The sequence below is a fragment of the Pelobates fuscus genome, chromosome 2, assembly GCF_036172605.1.
Source record: "Pelobates fuscus isolate aPelFus1 chromosome 2, aPelFus1.pri, whole genome shotgun sequence".
Taxonomy (NCBI): Eukaryota; Metazoa; Chordata; class Amphibia; order Anura; family Pelobatidae; genus Pelobates; species Pelobates fuscus.
This window is the reverse complement of record NC_086318.1, coordinates 425,637,521-425,663,060: the sequence shown is the minus strand read 5'-3', so window position 1 is coordinate 425,663,060 and position 25,540 is coordinate 425,637,521. Positions and strand designations below refer to the sequence as shown.

At 41.4% G+C, this 25,540-nt stretch overlaps 1 protein-coding gene across 1 annotated transcript; it reads right to left on the bottom strand.

The window, feature by feature from the left end:
* Positions 1–3,823: 3,823 nt before the first annotated feature.
* FBXO28 (F-box protein 28) lies at positions 3,824–21,891 on the bottom strand. The gene is made up of 5 exons (XM_063444048.1): positions 21,641–21,891; positions 13,626–13,735; positions 12,662–12,800; positions 5,397–5,592; positions 3,824–4,964 (listed from the first exon to the last, which is right to left on the bottom strand). Exons 1-5 carry the CDS (start codon positions 21,836–21,838, stop codon positions 4,573–4,575), a joined length of 1,035 nt encoding a protein of 344 aa, XP_063300118.1. The 5' UTR covers positions 21,839–21,891; the 3' UTR covers positions 3,824–4,572.
* Positions 21,892–25,540: the final 3,649 nt, after the last annotated feature.

The following is a 25,540-nucleotide window of genomic DNA, read 5'->3' as shown; positions in this document are numbered from 1 at the left end:
AACTCCTTTTAGGCCCGTAAAGTCATATTTTACTCTTTCCCTGCTTGCAATGAGCAGAATACAGATTACATTACTTTACTAAGATCGGATTTATTTACCCTCATGGGTAAGTTTCTAATTTCATTCATTTTAAATTGGTCATTTACTCAGCAAGGGTGTGCCGTATTAGGGGGGAATGTAGTGTTAGATTAGTTAGAGATTAAAGGAAAGCAAAAAAGGTTTTTAAAAGGTTGGTTAGTTGTAGTTCGGTCTGAAAATGCTTTGAAGGCGTACACAATTTTTGTGTCTGATTCAGAAGTGACAGGTAGCGTTGCAGAGTGTAACACAGGTGACTGTGAATATATGCCAAACATAGAAAGAAGTATGGATTGTTCTGAGGGGCATACAATGTTAATGGGGATCACAGCAAAGCCTATTTTACTTGTATTAGACAAATAATCTTATCTAATGTACCCCCATTAACTATGAATATGCAGATGTGAAACATTACTGCAGTTTATACATTTTTACGATAATAGCAAGTGCCTACTAATAAGAACTAATCCACAGTATGACATTGTTTAAAAGTTGCCCTGTAATTGCCAACTAAAATCAGAAGTCTTAAAGCTTTTATGTCCCTACAAAACATCTGAACGCCTGTGGTATAGACTAGAGAACATCATATGCTCTTGTTAATAATTTGAATTGACAAGCTGCTTATATTTTAATAGACGTGGCCTTTGTGGAGTAGTTTGTAACCATGATCTGCTGAAATGTTTTAAAATTTTTACAAAAACAATGGCCTCATGATAAGTATCAAAATATGCTATTTGAGATACCGTAATGGTATCTTCTTTAAGATATGGTAGGCCCTTGTGTGATAGTTTGAGCAAGCAACCTGCTGGAATGCTACACCAATGGTACATGGAGCCCGGATCAAAATTTTAATTTAAAAAAAAAAAACCACTCCTAAAATGGCTCTCATATTTGTCCCTTAAACATTCATATATACACCTGTCAAAGGTAGGCATGGGGGTATTGCTGTACTTAGACCTAGCTGAAAAATATATTAGGTGTTATACTGCTGTTGCTCTCATAAGGATTACAAAATATGTAATAAAAACTTTATATATTAATAAAAAAACATTATTCCCACTAGATTTGGTACAAAGTAGCGAGAAAATGACCTTGTGACACAAATCAAATTATGCTATTTGAGATACCCGGAGGGGTCTTCATTAAGAAATGGTAGGCCTACGTGAGGACGTTTAAACTAGAAGCCTGCTAGAATGCTCCAAGATGAGACATAGACCCATCAACACCATCTATGAAAATTCACACTTAAAAAGCTGAAATGGTGTGGTCACTTAATGGCACTGTAACTTAACAATAGTGTCTATGGCATTCACTGGGTATAGCTTTGTAACCAAAATATAGCAGAGCATAATTGGTGGGGGCTTTAATAACAGAGGCACACATCAGATTAAAAAAAAAAAAAGCCTAGCAAAAATGCAATATGCATGTTAAAAAATTAATTACAGAAATTCTACAAATGTAATTAAAATTAAATGGTGGAAAGATGTTGGCATGTTAAGGCACAATATGATATACTCTATACAGTGTATACTTTTACAACTGGGTAATTTGAGCAAACTGCTATAATGTCCCAAAAGAAAACATAGACCCATCAAACTCATTAGCCAAAATTCTAACTGTCTCTTATATGGTACTTTAGCTTCACATGAGAGTGTCCTCTGAATACATTGGGGGTATCGCTGTACTCAGAAGGTGCAGCTGAATACCATACATTGATTTGTGCAGGAGTAGCACACATCATGTTCACAAAACACACACACACAAAAAGCAGCCTTGCTGAATGTGTGTATGTTACAAATCAGAAAAGGGAAAATAAAAAAAAAATATATAAACTACACTTTAGCGATTGGCAGTTAAATGACTATGTAAAAAGTGTCACAATACCCTTCGGTAAATAGCCTGAGAGGTCTACTTCAGATAACTATATATGTTTGTATGGCAATTTTATTTTTTGTGATGGCTATTAAGCTTACAGGCAAACCGTCTATAATCTCTTCACATTGAATTCTTATTTTACTCCTCGTATTTTGGGACCCATAATTACAAAAAAAATAAACTGAAATTCCAGGCATATGATGTACTCTGTAAATCAGGACAAATAAATTAATTTATTTTGAATTACTTTTCTTAAGCTACACTAATTATGCACACATTAGTATTGCCAAACCTGTTTTTTTTTTTTTAATATAAATAAATGAGAATTTATATGTATATGTCACATCAAATTAAATCCCCTTTTGCACATTAAGAACAGTAGAGATGGAACAGTGCAATAAATGAAAGATGGAAAATTGCGGTTCAACACAGAGCAAAAATTGCTTTGGTCCTTAAAGGGACACTATAGTCACTAAAACAACTTTAGCTGAATGAAGCAGTTTTGGTGTATAGATCATGCTCTTCCAGTCACATTGCTCAATTATCTGCCATTTAGGAGTTACATCACTTTGTTTATGCATAAATAAAGAGTAGTATGCCCAAAAGAGAGTCCAGGGGGACATAACTTTGTTTATGCAGTCCTAGTCACACTTCCCTGCAAGTAATGTGCACAGCCGTCCTAAACACTTCTTGTAAAGAATTATCGAATGTTTACACTTCCTGTATTGCAAATTCTGTTTAATTTAGAATTTTTCACCTCCTGTAGTGTTAATTGCTTGGTAGGCCCAGCAGGAGCCTTCTGTGTGTAATTAAAGGTAAATTTACAGAGCAGGGGATACAAACTTAAGTTAAAATATATAGAGAAATATTTTACTTTCATGCAGGTTGTGTCAGTCACAGCCAGGGGACGTGTGGCTATGGCTGTATAAACATGAACAAAAGTGATTTAACTCCTAAATGACAAAATTGAGCAGTGAGTCAGCATGGGGCATGATCTATACACTAAAACAGCATCATCAAGCAAAAAAGTTATTTTGGTGACTATAGTGTCCCTTTAAGGACCAAACTTCTGGAATAAAAGGGAATCATGACAGGTCACGTGTCCTTAAGGGGTTAAAGGAAAACTATAGTGACCCCCACTCCAAATCATGCAGAGAAGCTGATTTTATTAAGCCTTTTCTCAACGCCGTGCTAGGCTTGCTGCGGCTGGTCCCACCTCCATGCCAGAGATCAATCTTAAAGATAACCAATGGTTATAGTACATGCGTGGCAAAACCACTGCACCAATCAGCATATCCTCATAGAGATGCATGGAGTCAAATGCATCTCTATGGGGCAATGTTCAGCATCCCCATGCAAAGCGTGGAGACACAGAACACCAGAACTGTACAGCACTGGACAAGGAATTACCTCTAATAGCAATCATTCAGACGTTACTAGTTAAACATTTTAACACTGCCTTTTCTCTGAAAAGGCAGCATTTACATTGAAAAGCCTGCAGGCTATAGAAACCACAACCACTATATTAAACAGTAGTGGTTATGGTGACTAGTGTTCTTCTAAGAGGAAAAACAGGCAAGTTAAGCTTGGTCCTTAAGGGGTTATACATGCTCTGTGTATACACAATTCAAGCGATTTTATACAACAGTTGGCTCCACTGTAATCAGTTGATTTGAAGGAATTTGCCCCCTGCTTTGAACAGAAACGTAGTGTAGCATTTGTGGACAGCTTTTCACCCCAGTGACCGACTGAAAGGAAAAACATGGATGGGACACAAGGTTTGCCAAATCAAACAATGTGATCTTACAAGAGCGATCAGCTGGGAAAAAGACATACAGGAGTTACCAGAAAAACACAAAACAGATCTAGATCATCACTTGGCATTATGTTTATCAAAGTGTGCCTGAGTTGAGCACTCATTAATCCCAGACTTGCACGCAAGAAAGATAATGAAGGGTGAGCCCAAGCATCCTTTAAATACCTAATCTCTTTCTGGTTCTTAACAATTTCAAATACTCAAACCTGTGTTTGCCAAGCTTTGAATTCCATAAAGGTCTGTGACCAGACGCTACGTTTATTTGGCTTGTTGGGAACCTGATTAACAGAAACAGTAGTGTTTAGATCGTCTTAAATAGAAGCAGCTTCAAAGCAGGATTAACACTGCCCCCAGGTTTGAGAGCTGGTGCCACTAAAATGGTTAAATATTCTGGGAGAGCATATCTTAAACTGGATTTATTAAATATAGTAACTGACCTAATGGGTGAAACATTTGGACTTTGCATGCCTATTAACATTTTCTCCAAACTTTTTAAATATATATATATATTTATATAAACCATGTTGTGGTAGCAGTATCAAACTAATGTTTAAGGAGTGTGCAGTCTTCTCACAAATACAGTCTTCATGTACAGAGCTGCTACTGCTTAACCTACCTCCCAATGGCTTCAAAATTAAACTGGCAAACAGAGGAACCTGCCAGGAGCCCATTTTATGGGGCAGTTTAGAACTGGGCAGGGAGGTGAATACCAGAGCTTTTTCGGGAGCACCTTGACCTCTTCACTGGTGCTCTCAACAAAGGTCATGCCAAACACCACTCTGGCTACTAAGCAGTTTCTAAAAGGTTTACTTTCTGCTTCGTAGGCGTTTTGATTTCCTAGGACAGTCCACAACCTCCACTACTTTCTTCCGCTTGCGCAAGGAGTCATCCCTTTGGCCTGCTCCGGAGGAGCCTACAGCACTCTCCATGACTTCACGCAATTTATGCTCTAGCTCAGTCAGGCGTACATTCTGTTCGCCTATAATTTGGGTCTGTTCAAGAAGTTTCTGGTCCTGGTCTTGAAGCTGTTTCTGCTGCTCTTGCACCTTGGTACGCAACTCTGACATCTCCCGTCTCAGGACAGTCATGCCCGCTCCATTGGTTTTCACCTGCTGCTGAAGTTTCGTCACCTCCTGCCTCGAAGGGTTTTGCTTAGAGAACAGCTGCATTGTACTCAGGGCAGTAGATGGACCTGGAACTGTAAAACAATGTATGAAGATTTAATTTTATATGAGACACACAAATATAATTAAATTGTTTATTACTGATTAGCCAAGTAGCATTATTTGGTTATGGTAATTTTGTACTGGACACAAAGAAAGAGGATTCAGTAGTTGTGAGGATGATGACTAAAATGTACTAAAGGAAATCAATAGTAAATTCTTGAATTACATGTTATGCTTAAGTGAAGTGTGCATTCTGTTTTATGCAGTGGCCTATGTCTCTACTACAATGTCAAATGTGGCAGAATAATGTAGTGTTTAGTAGAAATGCCATACTTTTAAGTCTAGCAAAATAAAATATGGCTTTTGGGCATAAAATATGGCAGGCAAACCAAGTCCTGTCGAAATTGGACATTATGAGGGGGCAAGCTCTGAGATTCAGTTGCAGCAAAGTAGTAAAAGGGTACCTGGAGAAGACCCAATGAGACGTCCCGACACATCAGATCCCGGCAACTTCTTTTTCAGGATTGGAACAATTTTCTCATCAAAATATTCCATTGCCATAGACGAAATGTCCCGTAATTCCTGTAAGACCTCATGGGCACGCTGAGGAGCTCTTGTAGAATTGACATATCTGAGCACTCTGTATATTTCATCTATAACCTGAAAAGAAAAAAAAAAAAACATAACATAGCTGGTCACATAAGAACCTGTACCACCATTCTATGGCTCTAGAGAGTAGATAACACGAGAGCCATATTGGAGTGATACAAAATACCACACAGGAATGAATGAAATGGTAACAGTCATATTTAAAGAGATATTCTATCCCTCGGACATGGTTTAACACAATGGTATCAAGGAGTTAGTTGGTAACTCAACAAACAATAGTAAACAACATGCAGCAACAGAGAAATTTATTTGAGAGAAAGCAGTTACATCACATAACCCAATGGAAAACCTAACCACAACCACCTTTCAGGTCCAATCTGGACTTCGTTGGTAAGGAGGGAATTTTACATTACCGTCTTTTCCAGACAATAAGACCAGGTCTTATATTAAACTCCCCCCCCCCCCCCCCCCCCCCCCAAAAAAAAAGAAAACGCATTAGGGCTTATTTTCGGGGAAAAACGTGTGATAGAAAGCAGGTCTATGTTTGGGGAATTGCCCTGTGCATAAAACAGTTCACTAGGGCATGGAATCCTGCAAATCTATGTTCGGGGAAACTTTCCCAAACATAGATTAGTTTACTCGCGAACGGAATCTTGTGTATCTATGTTCGGGGAAAATTCCTCGAACATAGATTAGCAGATGACTAGGGCTTATATTAGGAGCATCTCCTGAAAAAAAGCTAGGGCTTATTTTTGGGGAAACACGGTACTAAAACACACATCTCTAGTAGTAGTGTCTCATTATTTTTAACCCATATAAACCATTCACAATTTTTTTTTTTTTTTTTTTTTTAAAACAGAAAATGCCAGCAGGCCAGTGTTTGCTACAAAAAGTTCAGTCGAGCATAAACCAACAGCAACCCTTACTGAGTAAATTGTCAGAGGATAAATTAACAGGAGTGCCCTGGGTACTACAGATTCCCAGCTGAGAACAGCAGCCCTGTACCCCATAAGTGCCCAGCTGAGAAAAAAAGGCAACCCTCTGTGCCCAATAAATGCCCAAGCCGTGAATAAGTGCCAGCTTCCCGACAACTATTCTCTCGGTGTTAATTCTCAGCTGGACATTTTATAGCTAACTGCTGTCGCCTGCTAGAAAAAAAAAACAAAAAAAAAAAAACACACAGACTTCCTGTAGGAATGAAAGTAGTAGAGAAAACTTTGAACTATGACAAGACTCGTCCGTTTGTCCTCTACTGGACATGACGAGCCACTAGGTAGGTGGGTTAATCTGCATCAGAAGCACTCCCCTACGAGATGCACTAACATTAGATGTCAGGAGAGGGGCTCTCAATTGATGGTAAAGGCATGGAAGAGAGACACCTCCTAATACAAAAAAATGGGAGGGGGAAAATAGTGCAAGAAAAGTAATGACAGTCATTAGCCTCGTAGAAAAAAGGGACAGGTGACATGAACAGAGTAAGAACAAATAATACAATAACACTGACCATCTGCACATACATACCCTCGCATTCAATGACCACTCACAAAGACACACACGGCCACTCCACACTGAAATTCTATAAACTTATTTTAATAAGAAAAAAATCTAATAAATAATTGCCTTTAATTTAACAAATGCAGACAATGCAAGCTGTAATTAAGGAAGACACTAGCTCCATCTACTGGAGATAATTCAAACTACAGCTTTCCTTATAGATCTTTATAAGAACAATAGTGATTCTCACATAAAAATATGAGTGTTATTCCAATTGCTATTTATTTAGTTTTAAATGCGTAGCTTTCTACATATATACGTCTATGTGCAAGTTCATTACACTAACTTTTGCTACATTGAAAATGCCTGTGAATGTACCTCTGCATAACAAAAAACATAAATTTTACTTATCGAAAATTTCTTTTTCCTGAAGATTAGAGGCAGTGCTTACACCATAGGGATATCCAATCTGGAGGGAAAAACAGGCAGGCAAATCTCCAAACATTTTAACCCCTCCCCTAATTACCTCCTTTCCAATAAGTAGCAGCTCCTCCTGATCATCCCCAGACAATACATAAGCCAAATAGCTGCAAAATTACTTAGTTTATTAGAAAAAGGGGCGGGAATTGTAGCACTGCCTCTAATCTTCAGGAAAAAGAAATTTTCGGTAAGTAAAATTTATGTTTTTCCTTTCAGATTAGAGGCAGTGCTTACACCATAGGGATATAATAAAGCAGATCCTGAGGGCGGGTTTCAGTTCACTACTGCTTGAAGCACCCTGCGCCCAAAAGCTGCATACTCCGAGGCCAGTATGTCCCACTTGTAGTGTCCTGAGAACGTATGGAGAGAGGACCGATTAGCAGCTGAACAAATTCGAGACGGAGAAGTAGCTGCACGCAGAGCCCCTGACGGCGAAACAGCTCTAGTAGAATGTTCCTTTATAGGGCCTGCAAATTCCGAGCCACTCTTAGAATAAGATAACAGAATACAATCCTTCAGTCATCTAGCCAGAGAACTCTGCGAAACCAACATACCTTTCTGTGTGCCTATGAACAAGACAAACATACCGATATCCTAACGGAAGGATTCCGTAGCTTTAGATATTGCCAAAGACCTATCGTTACGTCTAAGCAGAGAAAATTACTTACCAAGGCATTAGACGGATTCCGACACAAGGTCGGCAAAACCACTTCTCGGTTGACATTGGCAACAGAAAAAACTTTAGTGATACCTGAAGGATCGAGCTTCAGAACCTCCTTGTCCTGATGAAAACCAAAAAGGGAAAATACTCCCGAAGCGCTCGGAGCTCACATACTCTTTTAGCTGACGAATAGCCATCAAAGGAAAACGGTATCCAAAGAAAACATCTTCAGGGAACTTCTTCCAATGGTTCAACAGGCGGTACTCAAAGCGCGGAAAGGACCAAATTCAGATCCCAGGGAGGACAGGTTTCCCTAACAAAGGGCACCAAACGTGTCAGAGCTCTGAAGAACCTTGAAATCAGAAAATTCGAGGTGAAACATCTGAGGGAGAAGAAACCGATAGCAGAAAACATGTAAACTAAATGAAGCAGGTTTAAGACCTTTGCCAATCTCATCTGAAGGAAGCATAGAATCTTCTGGATGGACGCGGAAACAGGTTTGACTTCAAACCTACAACATCGCTGAAACTTCCAAATCCTAACGTAGAACCTTGAAGTAGATGCCAACAAAAAATTTTTATAACTTCAGGATCCAGACCTTTACACTCTAAATCTGGAGTCCAGAAACCAGGCCGTCAATCGGAATCACCGAAGGGCCGGAAGAGGCACCATGGCGTCCTCTAGAATTACTCCTGAAAAGAGGAAGCTTCCAAAAGGTGGCCCCCGGAAAGTTCAGGAGAACTGAGAACCAACTACTTCTTGGCCACCCTGGACGGATTAGGATAATACTTACATTTCCCAGCCTTACTTTTTTGAAGTATTCTGGGAATAATCACTACTGGCGGGAAGATATATGCCAGGTTGAACTTCCATGGTAATGACAGGGCATCTATGAAATCCGGCCTGTCTGCTGGAGTTAGGGATGCAAAACGTCTTGTCTTCCTGTTCACTCTGGGTGCCATCAGGTCTATCTCCGGAACACCGAAGCGGACTGTGCTGAACTTGAAAGTTCTGCATGACAGGGACCAAACTGCTTGTTTCAAATGATGCCTGCTCAGGGCATCTGCCACCACATTGAACTTTCCTAAAATGTGAACTGCAGAGATTGACATCAGGTGCACTTCTGCCCACAGCATGATTATTGAACAAAGGCTTTCTAATCTTGTTGATCTCGTACCTCCCTGTATGTTCAAATATGCCACTGTCGTTCGATTGTCTGAACGAATTCGAATATGTTGAACTTTGATGAGAAACTGAAACGCCAAGAGTGCCATCCATACGGCCTTTAATTCCCTGAAGTTCGAGGAACTTCTCATATCCTTCTCTTGCCAGGACCCCTGCTTCTATACGTCTTCCAGATGGGCCCCCCAGCCCAGCGCAGAGGCGTCTGTTGATATGATAGTAAAGGACTTCATCCGGAAAGACAGACCCTCATGGAGGAATCGAGAAAATGTCCACCACTGCAGACTTTTCAAAATTAGATCGTTAAACCTCATCAGCCTATCTAGGCCGAGTGCCTGTCGATACCAGACCTGCAGAATGTAACTTTGTAGAGGTCTCATTCTGGCTATTGCCCAAGCGACTGCCGGGATTGAGAGGTCTATCTCCGGACTGTAAACAGACCCAGCAAGCACCTGGCATCTCTGATTGAAAACATACTTTTTTCTCAGAGATTCCGGATTAACCGCTTGATCTTTTAGTATCTTCCCCTCTGGCAGGAATAACTTCATCGCGATAGAATCCAAAAATAGACCCAAGAACTGGATCCTTTGAACTGGCACTAGTTCCGATATGTTGAAATCTATTAGCCAGCCATGCTTTTCCAGCGATTTGATGGCTGTCCCCAGGTCTAACTGTAGTTGAACTTGGGACTCTGCAAACAACAGCCAGTCGTCCAAATATGGAATGACAGCGATGCCCATACTTCTTAGAAAGCTTGAACTACTACTCGAAGCTATGTGAATACTCTGGGCGCTGATGCCAGGCCGAAAGGTAGTGCTCTGAATTGGTAATGTATGGTTACCAATTGGCAGCACACCGCATCCGTAGAAAACTTTTGCTGGATTCTGCTATGGGTACATGAAGATAGGCATCTTTCAAATCCAGGGAAGCAAACCAATTTTATGGGTGCATAAGCAGAGCAGCCGACTTTACTGTTTCCATGAGGAATTTCTTTATGATAATCCGCTTGTTTACGGCCTTTAGGTCTAGGATAGGTCCGAACGAACCATCTGGTTTTGGCACCAAGAAAAGTCTTGAATAGGTGCCTTGATGTCTTCCTTTAGAGGAACTTCTTCCACCACTCTTTTAGTAACAGAGTCGATACTTCTTCCTATAATCAAAGGCTCTTTCTGTTGACCCTTGAAATAGTTTCTAAGAGAGGAACTTCTAAATGAGGGAAGTGTCTCTGCGTTACGGCTTCTAACTGCTTCCCATACGATACTGGTAAAGCATTCCTTCCTTCCTTCACCTGTTTCAACAACTCATCCAGCTTTGAACCGAAAAGTCTTCCAGGTTCAAAAGATAGTTCACACAGTGAATTATCAGGTGTCGCATCTGCTGACCAATTTCTAAGCCAAAGTGCTCTTCTGGCGACTGTTGAAATACCTATATTCTTGGCCGATAATTTCAGGCTTTCTGCAGAGGCATCCACTAAAAATCAGATGCCATACTGATATTTTATAATAGCTTTAACGGGTCTTCCTTTTCTAGTTCTTCCAACCAAAGAAATATGGGCCTTGGCAACGGATGACCCCGTAATCAAAGCTTTAGCTTGAGCTGCCGAAGAGATGAACAACATCTTTAAGGAGGAGTCCATGCGTTCAACCATGACCTCCTTGAGGCCGCTTGAAACTCCAATTGGTAATGTAGTTTTCTTACCTATTTGAGCAATAGGAACGCCCACTACAGGGACAGTATCCAGCATACAGTCTTGTACCGCTTCTATGGAAAGAGAGAAATAAAAACTGTCTAGCCAATAAACAGCATGTGACCTGGGAATTTTCCATTCTTTTAAATCAATACCCCAATCTGTGGGTGAAAAAGAAACCTATAGGACTTTTACCCTGTTTCTTCAAGTTCAAATGCAACTGCACTTCTTTAATCAATTCCCCAAATGGATTCTACTGGGAATGCAGATTCCTCATTTGATGAGGCACTGCTGAATTATCGCCATACTCAGAACCACTAGTTCCAAACTAGAATCGGAACTTCCCAAGATCTTAGGCTTTTTGTTAGCATGTATTACAAGCTGAGAATCCTGGGCAACCGAAGCCTGGATTGTCTGTAATGCTGCTGACCACATATCCACAACTGTTCGCTGCATACTTTGTTGCAACCAGCTGATAAAGTGGACATTACTGTTCTTTGTGCTTCCTCTGAAGCTTCTTTGAACACACAGAGCAAAGTTTTCTTTTTACAACCATCTGGCATAAGATGGCCACACACAGAGCACATTAAATGCTTGGCTAGAAGTACATTTCCCCTTCTCAGCAACTTTATCCAAATTTTCAGGATTATATACTGGGAACAGAAAACAAACAAGGGAAAATAAACAAAATTTTTCCCTAAAGATTTAGGCTAGAACCATTTAAATAAAAACTTAATCAGTCTTACCTTAAATGGCCCGAGAGTGTGTTGGAGGGCAGGTGAGAAACACACATTGCAAACCGTTCTGAGAGCTCCTGGCAAACAGAGGTTGCTGCTGGGGATGCTCCTTTTAAGTCCTGTAACCAAACAAAAACGCCCAGTTCAAATTTGGCGCCTGAATCCAGGTTCGCATTGCGCATGTGCATAGCGCTCTGCGACTCCCTGGTGGAACGCAACGCAACCTGTGTGTGCGTTCCACCGACAGGACCTCCCAGCCGACGCACGCCTGCGTCCTTCGTCAGACCGGCACCTGGCACGGCAAGAGACGGAATAAATTCTGAGGGACCACGCCGTCCGGCGTGTTAAACGCTACTTACCCGAACATCAAGGAAGCAGAGCCTCCCGAGCCTCAGCCCTTCTCACCTGCTTCCTGGAGAACCTTCCTGCATAACCTCCCCTGCCGAAGGCAGGCAAAGAACTGGGGATGATCAGGAGGAGCTGCTACTTATTGGAAAGGAGGTAATTAGGGGAGGGGTTAAAATGTTTGGAGATTTGCCTGCCTGTTTTTCCCTCCAGATTGGATATCCCTATGGTGTAAGCACTGCCTCTAATCTGAAAGGAAAAATAAAATACATACATATAAATGATACCAAAATACTAGAGTATTGCAGTATGCAATGATACCTTTTTTATTGGACTAATAGAATATTTCAAAGACAAGCTTGTCTTTGAAATGTTATGTTAGTCCAATAAAAAAAGGTATCATTGCATACTGCAATACTCTAGTATTTTGGCATCTTGTCTACTGGACTAATACTAATCTAGATAGTCCCTTTAATGGACTGTGTTCAAGTGATTTACACAGGCACCCTAATAATACAATAATTATAATGTTACCTTTCCTGGGATGAAGCAGCATAAGTTGGAGTCAACATATTTCATAAATGTCATGTTTAGTAGGGAAAGCCTGGTCTCCACTGCAGCTAGAATATCGGCGTGTCGCGCCAACGAGTGGTTCCGCCGTTCAGATTCCCGCCTGCACAGACACAATACGGAGAAGATCATGGAATTCAGTTGCCACGTAGGACACAGAATGAAAGGGGGGGGAAAAGAAAAGAAAAAGATTTTATGCAAAAAGCTGCCATTTATCATGGTTTTAAACCAAGCAGTGTGACCTCCACTGTGACAAACATGAAATACAAAACCCATTTCATTTCTACTGGATTGTTAATTTGCAAAAAAAAAAAAAAAATGATTTGTTTTAAAGGGACACTAAAGGAATAATAAAAAACAAAAAAAAACACAAAACCAATAGGTTAATGGAGTGATTTTGATGTACAGATCATTCCCCTGCAGACTCACTGCTCAATTCTCTACTTAAGAGTTAAATCACTTTGTTTATGTAGCCCTAGTTGCATCTTCCCAGTATGTGACTTACACAGACCCTGTAAAGAGAGATCAAAGGTTTAAACTCATTTATTGCACATTCTGTTTAATTAGAATTTCTTATCTCCTGCTCTGTTAATACCTTGCAGGAGCCTCCTGTGTGTGATTTAAGTCCAATTAGCAGAGCAGGAGATAAAAACTTCTAAATTTAGCACATTGTGATGTCACATCTGAATTAAAAAATGTAACTTTTTTTTTTATGTTAGCTGTGGATAGGTCTGCATTGCCATTTGATTCAGCCATTGCTTTTTCATACAAGTTGGTGTACTTTGATGAACCCTGCTGCCATGTTCTATACCTGGTTATTTATTAAAAGGTTTAACACTGAGTGCTTTGTCATTTGCCACTTCATTATGCCAGTTCCAAAGATATCGTCCACCAGACCAGGGGCACTAGTTGTATTTGCAGACTATACCTTGGCAGTTGTGATTTGACCTGCTTCTGACACAAGTTGTGGTATCTTTCCACTCGCAGGAAGCCTTGATTAAGCATACGTTGACACACCAGATCCATGCGCTTGCAAACCTAAGAGAAAAAAGAAAATAATCAGGTGGGAAAAAGATTATCTGCTCGATCTATTAACTGGAATGTGCAGCTAGTCGATTGGTCTCAGGCACAATACACATAACTTGGTGAATTCAACAAATATCAAAGAGTGCACAAGAATAAACCCATGCCTAAATAGACAAAAAAAAAACACACTACCCCACAAAACTTACACATCCTCCTGAGACCCAGCCCATTAACTTGTGTCCTCTGTACTGGACATTTCGTTCACATGCATCACCTTTAACTCTTTTCAGCTACTCTATCAATCCCTGCTATATTGTAAAGAGGACACCCTGGGCTTTCCAGTGACATGTCATGTGACAGGATGGGATGCTGGGAACTTTTTCATAAAAAAATGGATGGCATGTTGGAATACAATGTTGTCCCCTCGGTTCCCAGGAGGAGGATATGGAAAATAAAATGTAGAAGGAGTGGAATGCAAACAATCTGGAGGGCCGTTTGAAAGCTGTACAGTTTTCTGGCTAAAATAAATGATATAATTAACTAGATCAAGACAGGTGTTAACACGAGCAGTGAAAACGCACAAGTGCCAGTGTATTTTCAATTTTATTAAACATGCTATGCTAAAGGCCCAGCACCAGTCTTGATAAACAGTGGATACATAGATTTTCCAAATCATTCTTTTCTCTGTGTTCTTAATCAAGCCACACTTCCCTTCACCAAATGAGACAGCATGTCTTCATTAGTAGTTTAGTCTAGACAGGAATATCATTGGCTTTCGGTACGCACAAATTAAAATAAATGAAAGTTTCTGCTTATTCCACCGTCTTCACATTTCCTTTTACACTTTATGCAGGGATCATTTTAACTACTGTATTTTACGGGCATATATGCAAAGTGCACGCGTAGGGTAGGTGAATACAGGGTTATGAGATTATTCACTAAAGGGAGAATTGATGGGGATTGTATTTGTAATGGATCACCAAAGGCACCCCCAGATCATGTAATTTCAGTGAAGTGGTCTGGGTGCACCAGCCCTGTCGTTTCAATCTTGCAATGTAAAACACTGCTGGTTTTGTAGGCTTGGCACAACTAGACACACATATTGTGGCTGTCGGACAATAACTAGAGGTGCCCCACTGCGACCACAGAGTTTGACTGCCAGGTGACGTTCAACATCTAACCGTCAAATAACGCCGGGTTCAATGTTTGCTATGAGAAGCGCGAGGAGGAGCTGCCAGCTGCAACGACTGTGATGCGGTGCAGAAAGAAGGGTAAATAAACCCCTTTCCCTGTGTTTAAAATAAAATAATTTAAATAAAAATAATTACAAAATAGTTTGAATAACACCAATACCATATAGTGTTCCTTTAAGGTCAAAATGCCCAAACTGCAAACAGAAATGTTTTGGTGATTTTTCTAATTCAGATATTTTGGCCTAAATTTCAAAAATTCACTTTAAATTCCCTGAAAATATTTCAGTGAACGCAAAACATGATTAATCAAAAGTATAAATAAAAAAAATAAAAAAAGCAACGAGCTACAGCCTTGCCACATCCACAACGCACTAGCATGGCTTCTCCTGACATTTACTTGACAGAATCCACTCGATGTTACGCTTATGGTTAGCTATTTTACTATAATTACACTACTCTTGTTAATAATCTTATTGAATGTTTAAATAATATAAAATGAGGCAGTCCTGCATAGGAGTTGTTGTACTGTGTTACCGTTCCCCAAGCTGTATGTAAACCGTACATCCCCTCTTCTTTGTTTTGTACCCCATTTAACTAATGCTTCAATAAAAGAAAGATTGACAAAAAAAAAAAAAAAACACATGTACAAGTTGCACTGCATAATCAGTCGGTATTAGAAAATTAAAGACATTGCGTTGCATGTTAATTTACCCAGCCCCCCTCCCAGGCAGCAAAGTACATTTAATACACGAGCCCAATGGTTTTTCTACCAGGACAGATTATGTGAATACAACGTATACGAAAAGATTCCCTCACTATATTCAGTTTGTTTCTTGGGGCATAGTGATAAGTGATCTGAATAAAGGTACGGGGTCCATAGATTTATTATAAATTATTCTGACATCCCAACCTGGCCTGGGTTATGACATGAGCTTTATTTATAACAAACAGAAGGCTCCAAACACTGTAAAATGATATCCAAGCTTGATCTCGCTTCTTGCTTGCAAATAGCATTTACTTTGCTGGAGTCAAAATGGAAATAAAATCCGGTGAGAGAAAGACGTCACTTTCTGATCTGGAAAAGCCGACAAGTGTACTGGAATCTGGACGTCATAACACTGCTCATTAACATCATTAAGGAGATTCTGGCATTAACCTGCATAGAAACAGCCAAACCTGACAAGCTCTTCAAAACACGTACCCCGAATTTCAGTCTGATCCCAAATATCACTTTTCCAACATCAACCGCCACCAACTGCCTGAAGGGACATTACAACCATTATTATGCCCTGGTCCCAAAACAGGTACCTCTACCACCATCGCAAACTGTTGTCACTGCAAATTTATAGTGCAAGCAGTTCCCCTTGTCCACATCTCCTTCCACGTAGATGCTTGTAATTTAAGGGATTTGCAAAAAAGATATAAAACGCAGCTCAAAGCACTCCGTTTATCCTTCTGATAAAGAGGAATCAATCATTTCTCATTTAATTGCACACAGTGTATGTTCCTATCTGTTTTACAGCTCTATAAAAGAACTCAAATGTGACGGCACAAATGTGGCTGGCAGCTCGCTTCCATCTTGACGTTGGTGACACAGGGCTTTAACTCACGATGTCCGGAAGCCTTTTTGGTTGTAGTCCACAGCAGCTGTCATGTCTCTCGCTGCACATATCCCTAACTGCAATCTAACAGACTAATCAAACAAACTGCTAGCTGCTAATACCAACACGCTACGTACCTTGGACATGAACAGGAGTTCAGAAGTGGTGCAAAGTACTAAACGTGCAGGCAGGTTTCCCCGTGGAAACATTTTAATGGTGATCATGCCACTTTTTTTCTTCAACTTTGCATCACTTTAAAGAGAAAAATCATCTTCGACTTGTAACACACACACACACACACACACTTGAGTGACAGATCATGTCTAACTAAAGTGATCACACCCCCTGGGTGTGATTTACTAAGATCAGGCACTAGAGAGAGATAGGCAAACTGTAGGGTAAACAGCACTGTTAAAGAGACATTTTACAGAATTTAAAGTTTTTAGCTAAAAAGTAGTGATTTCTAGTTTAGTGAACAAACCGCTTAATATATTGCCAACTATCCATCAAGGAAATATCCCACAGCAAAAGCCATTATCCTCAGATGTAGCACCCTATAGAATTGTCACGTCCGCCATCTTGGCAGGTGAAACAATGCATAGCAATGGCGACCCTTCAACCTTGATAGGATACATCTAACCAAGGAGATTTAAAACTGCTTGGCATCGAGAGCTGCAGAATATTGTTGAAGCTTATTTAAATCAATTATAAATAGTAATTTTTGAGCAACAATAACACAAGTGTGCTAAACAATTGTACCAATTCACAGTTCAAACGGATATTTCTGCATTTTAAGTAGTAAATTCTATTCAGTGGCTGATGGGATGGGTAGCAAAGGAATCTGAAGGCTCCCAGGATATCAGACATAACAATCCTTAGGACAGCCTTCACTCAAGATGGTGGCATGGGAGAACCCGCCTTTTGTCTCCATAACTTTTTCTTAGGTAAAGGGAGGATTGTCTACCTTCCCCTTCTGATCAAAGGAGAATATAAAGACACCAGCCAATAACGGAACACACCAAAAAAATAAGATCAAGAACTCAATTGAGGGACACTTGTTTTTTGCTTTTGTTATCCAGTTCAAACAAATGTAGTCAGAAAATGGACATCAAAATCATGTTTTGTTTTTCTCTCTTCCACGCACCCCCACCCCCCTTTACATTCTTTATGTGTTTGGATCAAAAGACCTATTGGATATGATATACTGTATGACCAATTGCTTAATTTTAAAACTTGCTGGGATCAAAAGGAATGTGATGCCGAGTATTCTAGGCCTATGTTGATCATATATGAACTATGTCTGGCTAGGAACATGGGAGATAAAATCGATGGCAGGTAAATGATAGTGTAGGCCTCACAAAGTGGCACTATCCTGGACCCCCCTTCAGGAGCTCAATGACTTGCCTAGGCAGTATTAAGCACCAAGGCGGCAGCTGGCCAACTTTTGTCTTGAGGCATCTGGGGAAATTGTAGGCCCCAGGCAGTAGTCACTAGTTCCTTTACAGCCAGGGAGCTTGCTGTGTAGTGTCTGGGGATTAGAGATCTGCTTTTAACAATGCTCCAGCACGCACTGGTTGACTGGGCAGAAGGTTTGGACATAACATGGGTGAAGGGTATTTAATAAAAAGTAAATTATATCAAACTGTAAACAGAACTGCAAAATGTAACAGTTCTGCATATTTTAGCCAAGTTTTTGCAATATGGTTTTAAATTTGCCACAGTTTACTGTTCAGAGAATAAACCACAAAGAATGTCAGACAACCAACAGATTAATATAAAGGAATATTTCACTGTAGTTTAATCTGATTTAGATCATACTCACAAGATATGAAACAAATTTTTAATTATAGTTAAGGTCCCCTTCATCTACTAAATAAGTACTCTCTCTCTCCCCGGGCAGACAGGAGGGGCCTCGCACCCAGCGCAAGCCGTCCCCCGTCCCCCCACCAGTGTCAGGTCCTCAGTCACGGACCAAGGACCTGACAAGTCACTCGTCAGGTGCCCTATTTTCGGCAGATTTGACCTGTTTTTAATCGAAACTGGATAGGCCCATTTTCGGCGCATCCCTAGTGTGAAGCACCATACATTATACCTGACTAAAGACTGCAGGCAATAAATAGCTAAAACTAGTTGTGATTGTTTTGGTACTACATCGCCAAGATTAAAATAAATATTTTAACCTTAGTGTGTTCTTTCAATTCTTTGCCCTATACATTTTATTCAATATTTTCAAAAGACAAAACACTGGATCATGATAAAAACGGAGCACAACAACGTCGTCGGATCCAACAAAGAATCCATAACAAAGACCGTCAGGAAAGTGCGAGTAACATTTAGAATCCACCTGTTACACCAGGTTCTTTTTACATTAAATCCTCTCGTTCCTAAAATAAAAGGGGAGTAAACAGCCAGAAAAACACACCTGTACTCCAGTGCCAAAACATTCTCGACAGCCAGTCCGCCCATGGCGAGTTCATCCTGATAGATATTGATCCAATGATTTTCTCTCATTGCACTCCCCAAGCAGATAATTCCCCACGTGAGGCAATGAATCCACAGCTTCTCTATGAGAAGCATTCATGGTATTTGGAATCATAATTCTGCGCATGATGACACTGAATGTGATTTGTGAAGGTCTTCAATGGAGAAGCACCTCTAGTTGTAAACCCCAAAAATGTGAAGTCCTGTACTACTAGCCAGGCCTTAAAAATGACGTGGCACTTCAAGTTCTAGAATACTCACCAGAGCTAAATGTTCACAGTCCAACGGCTAGCACAGTGCTAAAAAGCTGACATACAACGTGCATATGCAGGATTCCATAACTCCAAGTGTAGGATGCCACTAGCACATACTTATGGGGAAGGTAAGCTGAACGAGCTGCTACCCCCCTCCATTATCAGATCATTCTTGGATAACATGAATGTAACTTACACCATTTTGGCTGCAGATTTGCTGGTGATATTGCCACTACAATATAGAGATATATAAATATAGATCCAGTAAATTCCAATATTCACAAATTAAATCCAAAAGTTAAAATATTTTTATTTTAAATAGGTAAAACCACGTGGGGAGAATTTTCTTCCTAGGCTCTTTTTTTTGCTTCATTCAGATTTAATTAGAAACTGTAGTGAATAACCTTCATGGGTTATTTTATGGTGAACTGAAAACCTGCTTTGGAAACATTTCCGATTCAGCTGTTGTCACAGCATATTTTAGCGTAAATGTTTCATTGGGGTGCGCAGTGAGAGCAATGCACAAACAGGAGTAAAGATCAATAATCCCATTCGCTATTCTCTCCTATGATGTATGATAAGACAGTCTATATATATTCTTTCCACATATACCTGGCTACAGAGATTAAGATCAAGGCAGTGAAAGCTATGGAACATAGCTCTAAATGCTAACAATCATTACTCCAACTGCTCTGTAGGGCTACTCCCAGGATACTCAGCCTCCATCTCCCAATGGAAATGACAGTCCCCAGCTGGGATCTGGCCCCTGAAGTTCACACCTGCAGAGCTCCGTAGCAATGATTTGACTCAAGTTGCTTACAGTCCTCACAGTGACCCTTACATTGGGGATATAACTTTCAAGCTGCCAGTGTTGGATTACATCTCCAGGGCCGCTAGACACTGACCTGTGGAAGGGATTTGACCTAAGGAGCGGACACTCACGATCCCTTTAATGGCATGTATTTACAGATATAGTAGGTATCTGGCCTCAAGATTTGACACCATTCAGTTCACCCAACACAGAGGATTACATTACTCACCCTTCAGTGTCCCCTTTATTTGGGGTTACACCTCCAGGGATTCCAGAGGTTGATCCCTAGCAGGGACCTGACCACATGAGCTAACACTCGCCCATACAATACCCTTAAATGATGGATTCTCCCTAGCAGGAAACTTGTCCCAGGAGCTGACACTCACCCACCCAATACCCTTTCATGCGTATTTCTCCTTAGCAGGGATCTGACCACACTCAGCCCTGCAGTCCCCCCCCCCAGTCCCTGCTACCATTAAGCCCTGCAGTCCCCCCCAGCCCCTGTTAATATTCGGCCCCCCAGCCCCTGTTAAAATTCGGCCCCCCAGCCCCTGTTTATATTCAGCACCCCCCCCCCCCAGTCCCTGTTAATATTCAGCACCCCCCCCCAGTCCCTGTTAATATTCAGCACCCCCCCCCAGTCCCTGTTAATATTCAGCACCCCCCCAGTCCCTGTTAATATTCAGCACCCCCCCCAGTCCCTGTTAATATTCAGCACCCCCCCCAGTCCCTGTTAATATTCAGCACCCCCCCAGTCCCTGTTAATATTCAGCACCCCCCCAGTCCCTGTTAATATTCAGCACCCCCCCAGTCCCTGTTAATATTCAGCACCCCCCCCAGTCCCTGTTAATATTCAGCACCCCCCCCAGTCCCTGTTAATATTCAGCACCCCCCCCCAGTCCCTGTTAATATTCAGCACCCCCCCCCAGTCCCTGTTAATATTCAGCACCCCCCCCCAGTCCCTGTTAATATTCAGCACCCCCCCAGTCCCTGTTAATATTCAGCACCCCCCCCCCAGTCCCTGTTAATATTCAGCACCCCCCCCAGTCCCTGTTAATATTCAGCACCCCCCCCAGTCCCTGTTAATATTCAGCACCCCCCCCCCAGTCCCTGTTAATATTCAGCACCCCCCCAGTCCCTGTTAATATTCAGCAACCCCCCCAGTCCCTGTTAATATTCAGCACCCCCCCCCCCAGTCCCTGTTAATATTCAGCACCCCCCCCAGTCCCTGTTAATATTCAGCACCCCCCCCAGTCCCTGTTAATATTCAGCACCCCCCCCCCAGTCCCTGTTAATATTCAGCACCCCCCCCCCAGTCCCTGTTAATATTCAGCACCCCCCCCCAGTCCCTGTTAATATTCAGCACCCCCCCCCCAGTCCCTGTTAATATTCAGCACCCCCCCCCAGTCCCTGTTAATATTCAGCACCCCCCCCCCCAGTCCCTGTTAATATTCAGCACCCCCCCCCCAGTCCCTGTTAATATTCAGCACCCCCCCAGTCTCTGTTAGTATCCAGTCCCTGTTAATATTCAGCCCCCAGTCCCTGTTAATAGCCCCCCGTCTCTGCTAATCTCTCACCAGCCGGAGTTGGCTGATCTCATCGTAGTTCATGAAGTTCAGGATGTTCTCAATGGCGACGATGGGCAGGCCGAGGAGGGTGTTGCTCTGGTGCAGCTGATCCGAGGAAGGAGACGCTGAGCGGGGTCTCTGGCAGCAGGAGGAGCCGCTGCACCCCGTGCCTCCCTCATCCCCCCTGTCCTCAGCAGCCGCCGACATCTTTCTCTTCCTCCCGGTAGGAGCGGCTTCCTTGTGTGACGTCACTTCCGCTGGGCGGGCCCCGCTCAGTCCCCGCCCCCTAGACTGCTCGATGCCCCTCCCCTTGCGTGCACTGTGAGGGTGGCAGCATGGCTGCTGTCCGCCATTTTGTGCTGTCTGCCAGTGTGTAACAGATAAACTATCCACATTACACAATCATTACACCCTTTACTGTCCATCCAGTATTCTATTAATGTGAGATCATAAAGTTATAAAAATAACATACAAAGTTACTTGTTCTCATTCTTAGAGCGGCTCTGTCACCGAACTATCAAAAATGGGTATTTTATAAATATAAAATTCTAACCCAGCCAAAAAATAAATAAACAGACAAATTAGGGACTACTTTCCGTAGCTTGACAAAAAACGCTGTGTAGAGATGAGTTCTGAGTGTTTTAGAGCAATAAAATGTATAATAGCGATGATATCATCAGTAAAAGTGAGGAATGCAAAAAATAAATATAAACACTTACTCTGTTAATATGATTTAGGTAAACTAGAAAAATGGTCAGAGTTGTGGCAGCTGACATTTAATGTGGATAAGTGCAAGATAATGCATCTTGGACGTAAAAACCCAAGGGCAGAGTACAGAATATTTAATAGAGTCCTAACCTCAACATCTGAGGAAAGGGATTTAGGGGTGATTATTTCTGATGACTTAAAGGTAGTCAGACAATGTAATAGAGCAGCAGGAAATGCTATCAGAATGCTTGGTTGTATAGGGAGAGGTATTAGCAGTAGAAAGAGGGAAGTGCTCATGCCATTGTACAGAACGCTGGTGAGACCTCACTTGGAGTACTGTACACAGTACTGGAGACCGTAACTTCAAAAGGATATTGATACTGATACCGGAGAAACTGACGGAAGCCAAGCACAGAGAAGTGGACACAGGTTTCTTCAGGAAGGAAGAGATTCTTTATTCGATTCACCGACCGGGGCTCAGAGGGACTAATGTCACCAAAATACAGCAAGATCTGAGCCCAGAACTGACTGTGTAAATGCATGATATAGACATATAGCTCCTCCTATAGTTAACTCTACCCACATATATTCTTTACACAATCAGCTGAACAAAGCCTAACTTCCCTTACCTGTTAGACCACATGGCTCACCCAGAACAATGGAGGAGGGGAAGTGTTTTCAGTTTCTGCATTCCTGCATTTGCTCAATACAGTGTTGATTGTATCTTAGCTACGTGTAACTAACTAACTGATACAACATTTACACATATGCCACATGGCAATCTTGTCCTAGTAAATTTATTTTTACTGAGATTCCACCACATTCCCCCCTTTGATGCTTCTGATATTTCACAATTCCAGATGCATCACTTAACCATAGTTTGCTTACACCTCAGGTTGCCATGAATCAGAACAGACCTCGTAAGCATCTTAGCATCCTTACAAATTCCTTTAGCACTCCTCATTCTGATTCTCTCTGGGCTAAGGGTTCATACTTGCAAACAGCCATTACATGCGCAGCTGGTTTCCTTTCTGTCGTGCTCTCTATGACACTCTGTATGGACCTAATTACCAATGGAACCAAACATGGTAGAAAGAGACACACTATAATCAACATGACTCCTCCTACCAATGTAATTGTACCTGTTCCAGGCTTAAGTCGGTACATGCGTCAGTTTAGCCATGTGGCTTGTGAGATCAGCCACTGCCTGCCCTTCATCATCTATGTGCAGACAACAGTTGCTGAGATTGAACTTTCCACATACACCTCCTTCTATTTGCACTGGAAGTGAATGGAGGACTTTATCAACAGCCCAACTGGTTTACCTGGTAAGAAGGCTATGTGCTTTACAGAGGAATCCATAATTGCCTGATGGTAAAATGAGGCTTGAATCCCTGTATTAGAATACAATAACACTTCATGGGCATACAGTTTGGCTGTTAACCAGTTCCCTCACATATTACATCCCTCCTATTGGCAATGAAGCGCGCTTAGGTAGCCAGTGCCACTCATTATCTTCCCAGCTACCTACATTCAAGGATGCTAGCTTCTTTTTATGATTCACATCATACACTTTAACTCCCAAGGTCTCTCCTGTTTCAATTGGCAACAAGAAGAAGGATGGTTTGAGCATACCTAATACACATGCCCCTTCCCAGTCCTGTGGTAACTCCGAATAGGCTTTCTTACCACAGATCCAGTACAAATTTGCTGGGGCTCTCCAGGTAGATGTGATGGATAGGTCAAACCACACATCCTTTAAACTGGCGTATCTAGCAAACGGGTTAGATGGTTCTGAGACATTTGAAGCCGACCACCAAGTTGTATTCTTTGTATCATCATCATAAGCTTTTTGCCCTAGACAAGTTAATTCTCCTACAGAAGTATTATACATCATTCCTTTCCTTGCTATGCAAACATAACCTATGATGGAGGTCTTTAATCTCCACTCAGATTTACCTCTAACACTCACTTGATAATCAGTTTGAGAAGATATTAACTGTTCAATTGTCTCAGAACCGGAATACATTACCTCCTTTGCTTCCCAGGGCCATTGGTCTCCCATGTTAGTACCTCCACACACATAGCAGTTGGTGACATTAAGACTACCATCAATGTTTTCGGCTAGATCTATAAATACGTTTTTAGCGTTATGGGGGATCTTATTTTCTACACTCATCTCTTCATAAAAAGAATGGAAAACCTGATGAGTTTGGGATGCTACGGTATCGGTCTCTATCCCTATAAATAATATTGTCCCAGGATCTAAACCCGTCCCATATATTTGGAACCCAAATAAGTTACCGAACCAAATCTAAAAATTGTTCAGGATTATTTATGAGTATATGGATTGGGTTGCATTCCCTAGACTTACAATATGGCTTTGTAGGCAACTTAGTAACAATCATATCCTTATCTACTGTCTGTCCCCAAATTGCCCACCCCACACGAGACTAATATGGGCAAAAGTTATATTCCCTATCTGGGCATTTTGGACTTACGTACTTGTTCTTACTACTGGGACAAATATATTTATCATTAGACCCATACGTTCTCTCCCACTTAAGATCCCCACATACATTCCACGGCTTTCTACCACTTAATATTGCTTTACATGCATCAAATAGCAGAACACCCGAAGAATGTATGGTTTCTAATACAGTTTTATTTATTAAGGTCCCCTGTGGATCTCCATTCCTGAGGGTCAACCAAATTGTACGGGGTTGATACTCCGGATTGAAGCACTTAGGTTCTCCTACTCCTAAATGGCATACACTATATTCTATACCTAGATATATACACCTAGACACATCACCTTTACACTCATATTGTGAATGCCAAATTAGGGTCTGGGAAATATGATTACCTGTCTTAGTAGTCTTAATGCAAACCTCACAGCTAGGAGTGTCGGTACCTCTACCTTCCTGAATATAAAAAGACACAAAAATATACATTATCAAAAGCACTTCTTTCGACGTCTTCATCCTCAGTCTTCGTCCGTGCGATGGCACCTCAGCTTCCAGGGGGTAAGGGCTGCAGGGAATGGAGTTCTGCTCGTCTTCACAGGGGTCCCTTCGAGACTTTCCTGGCTTTTAATAACACGTTGGTGAGCGGACAGGCGTTATTATGGCCGTCAAAAACACTCACTTGTAGATCTTTGTTGATGTTCCCTTTTAACAATATTATCTTCGCAAAAACCAC

Excerpts from the sequence above, each read along its gene's own strand:
- FBXO28 (XM_063444048.1), bottom strand. The coding sequence starts at position 21,838 with ATGTCGGCGGCTGCTGAGGACAGGGGGGATGAGGGAGGCACGGGGTGC. Across the intron at positions 13,736-21,640 it reads AGATCAGCCAACTCCGGCTG|GTTTGCAAGCGCATGGATCT; the intron begins GTGAGAGATTAG and ends TTTTTCTCTTAG. Across the intron at positions 5,593-12,661 it reads GCTGCTTCATCCCAGGAAAG|GTTATAGATGAAATATACAG; the intron begins GTAACATTATAA and ends TTTTCTTTTCAG.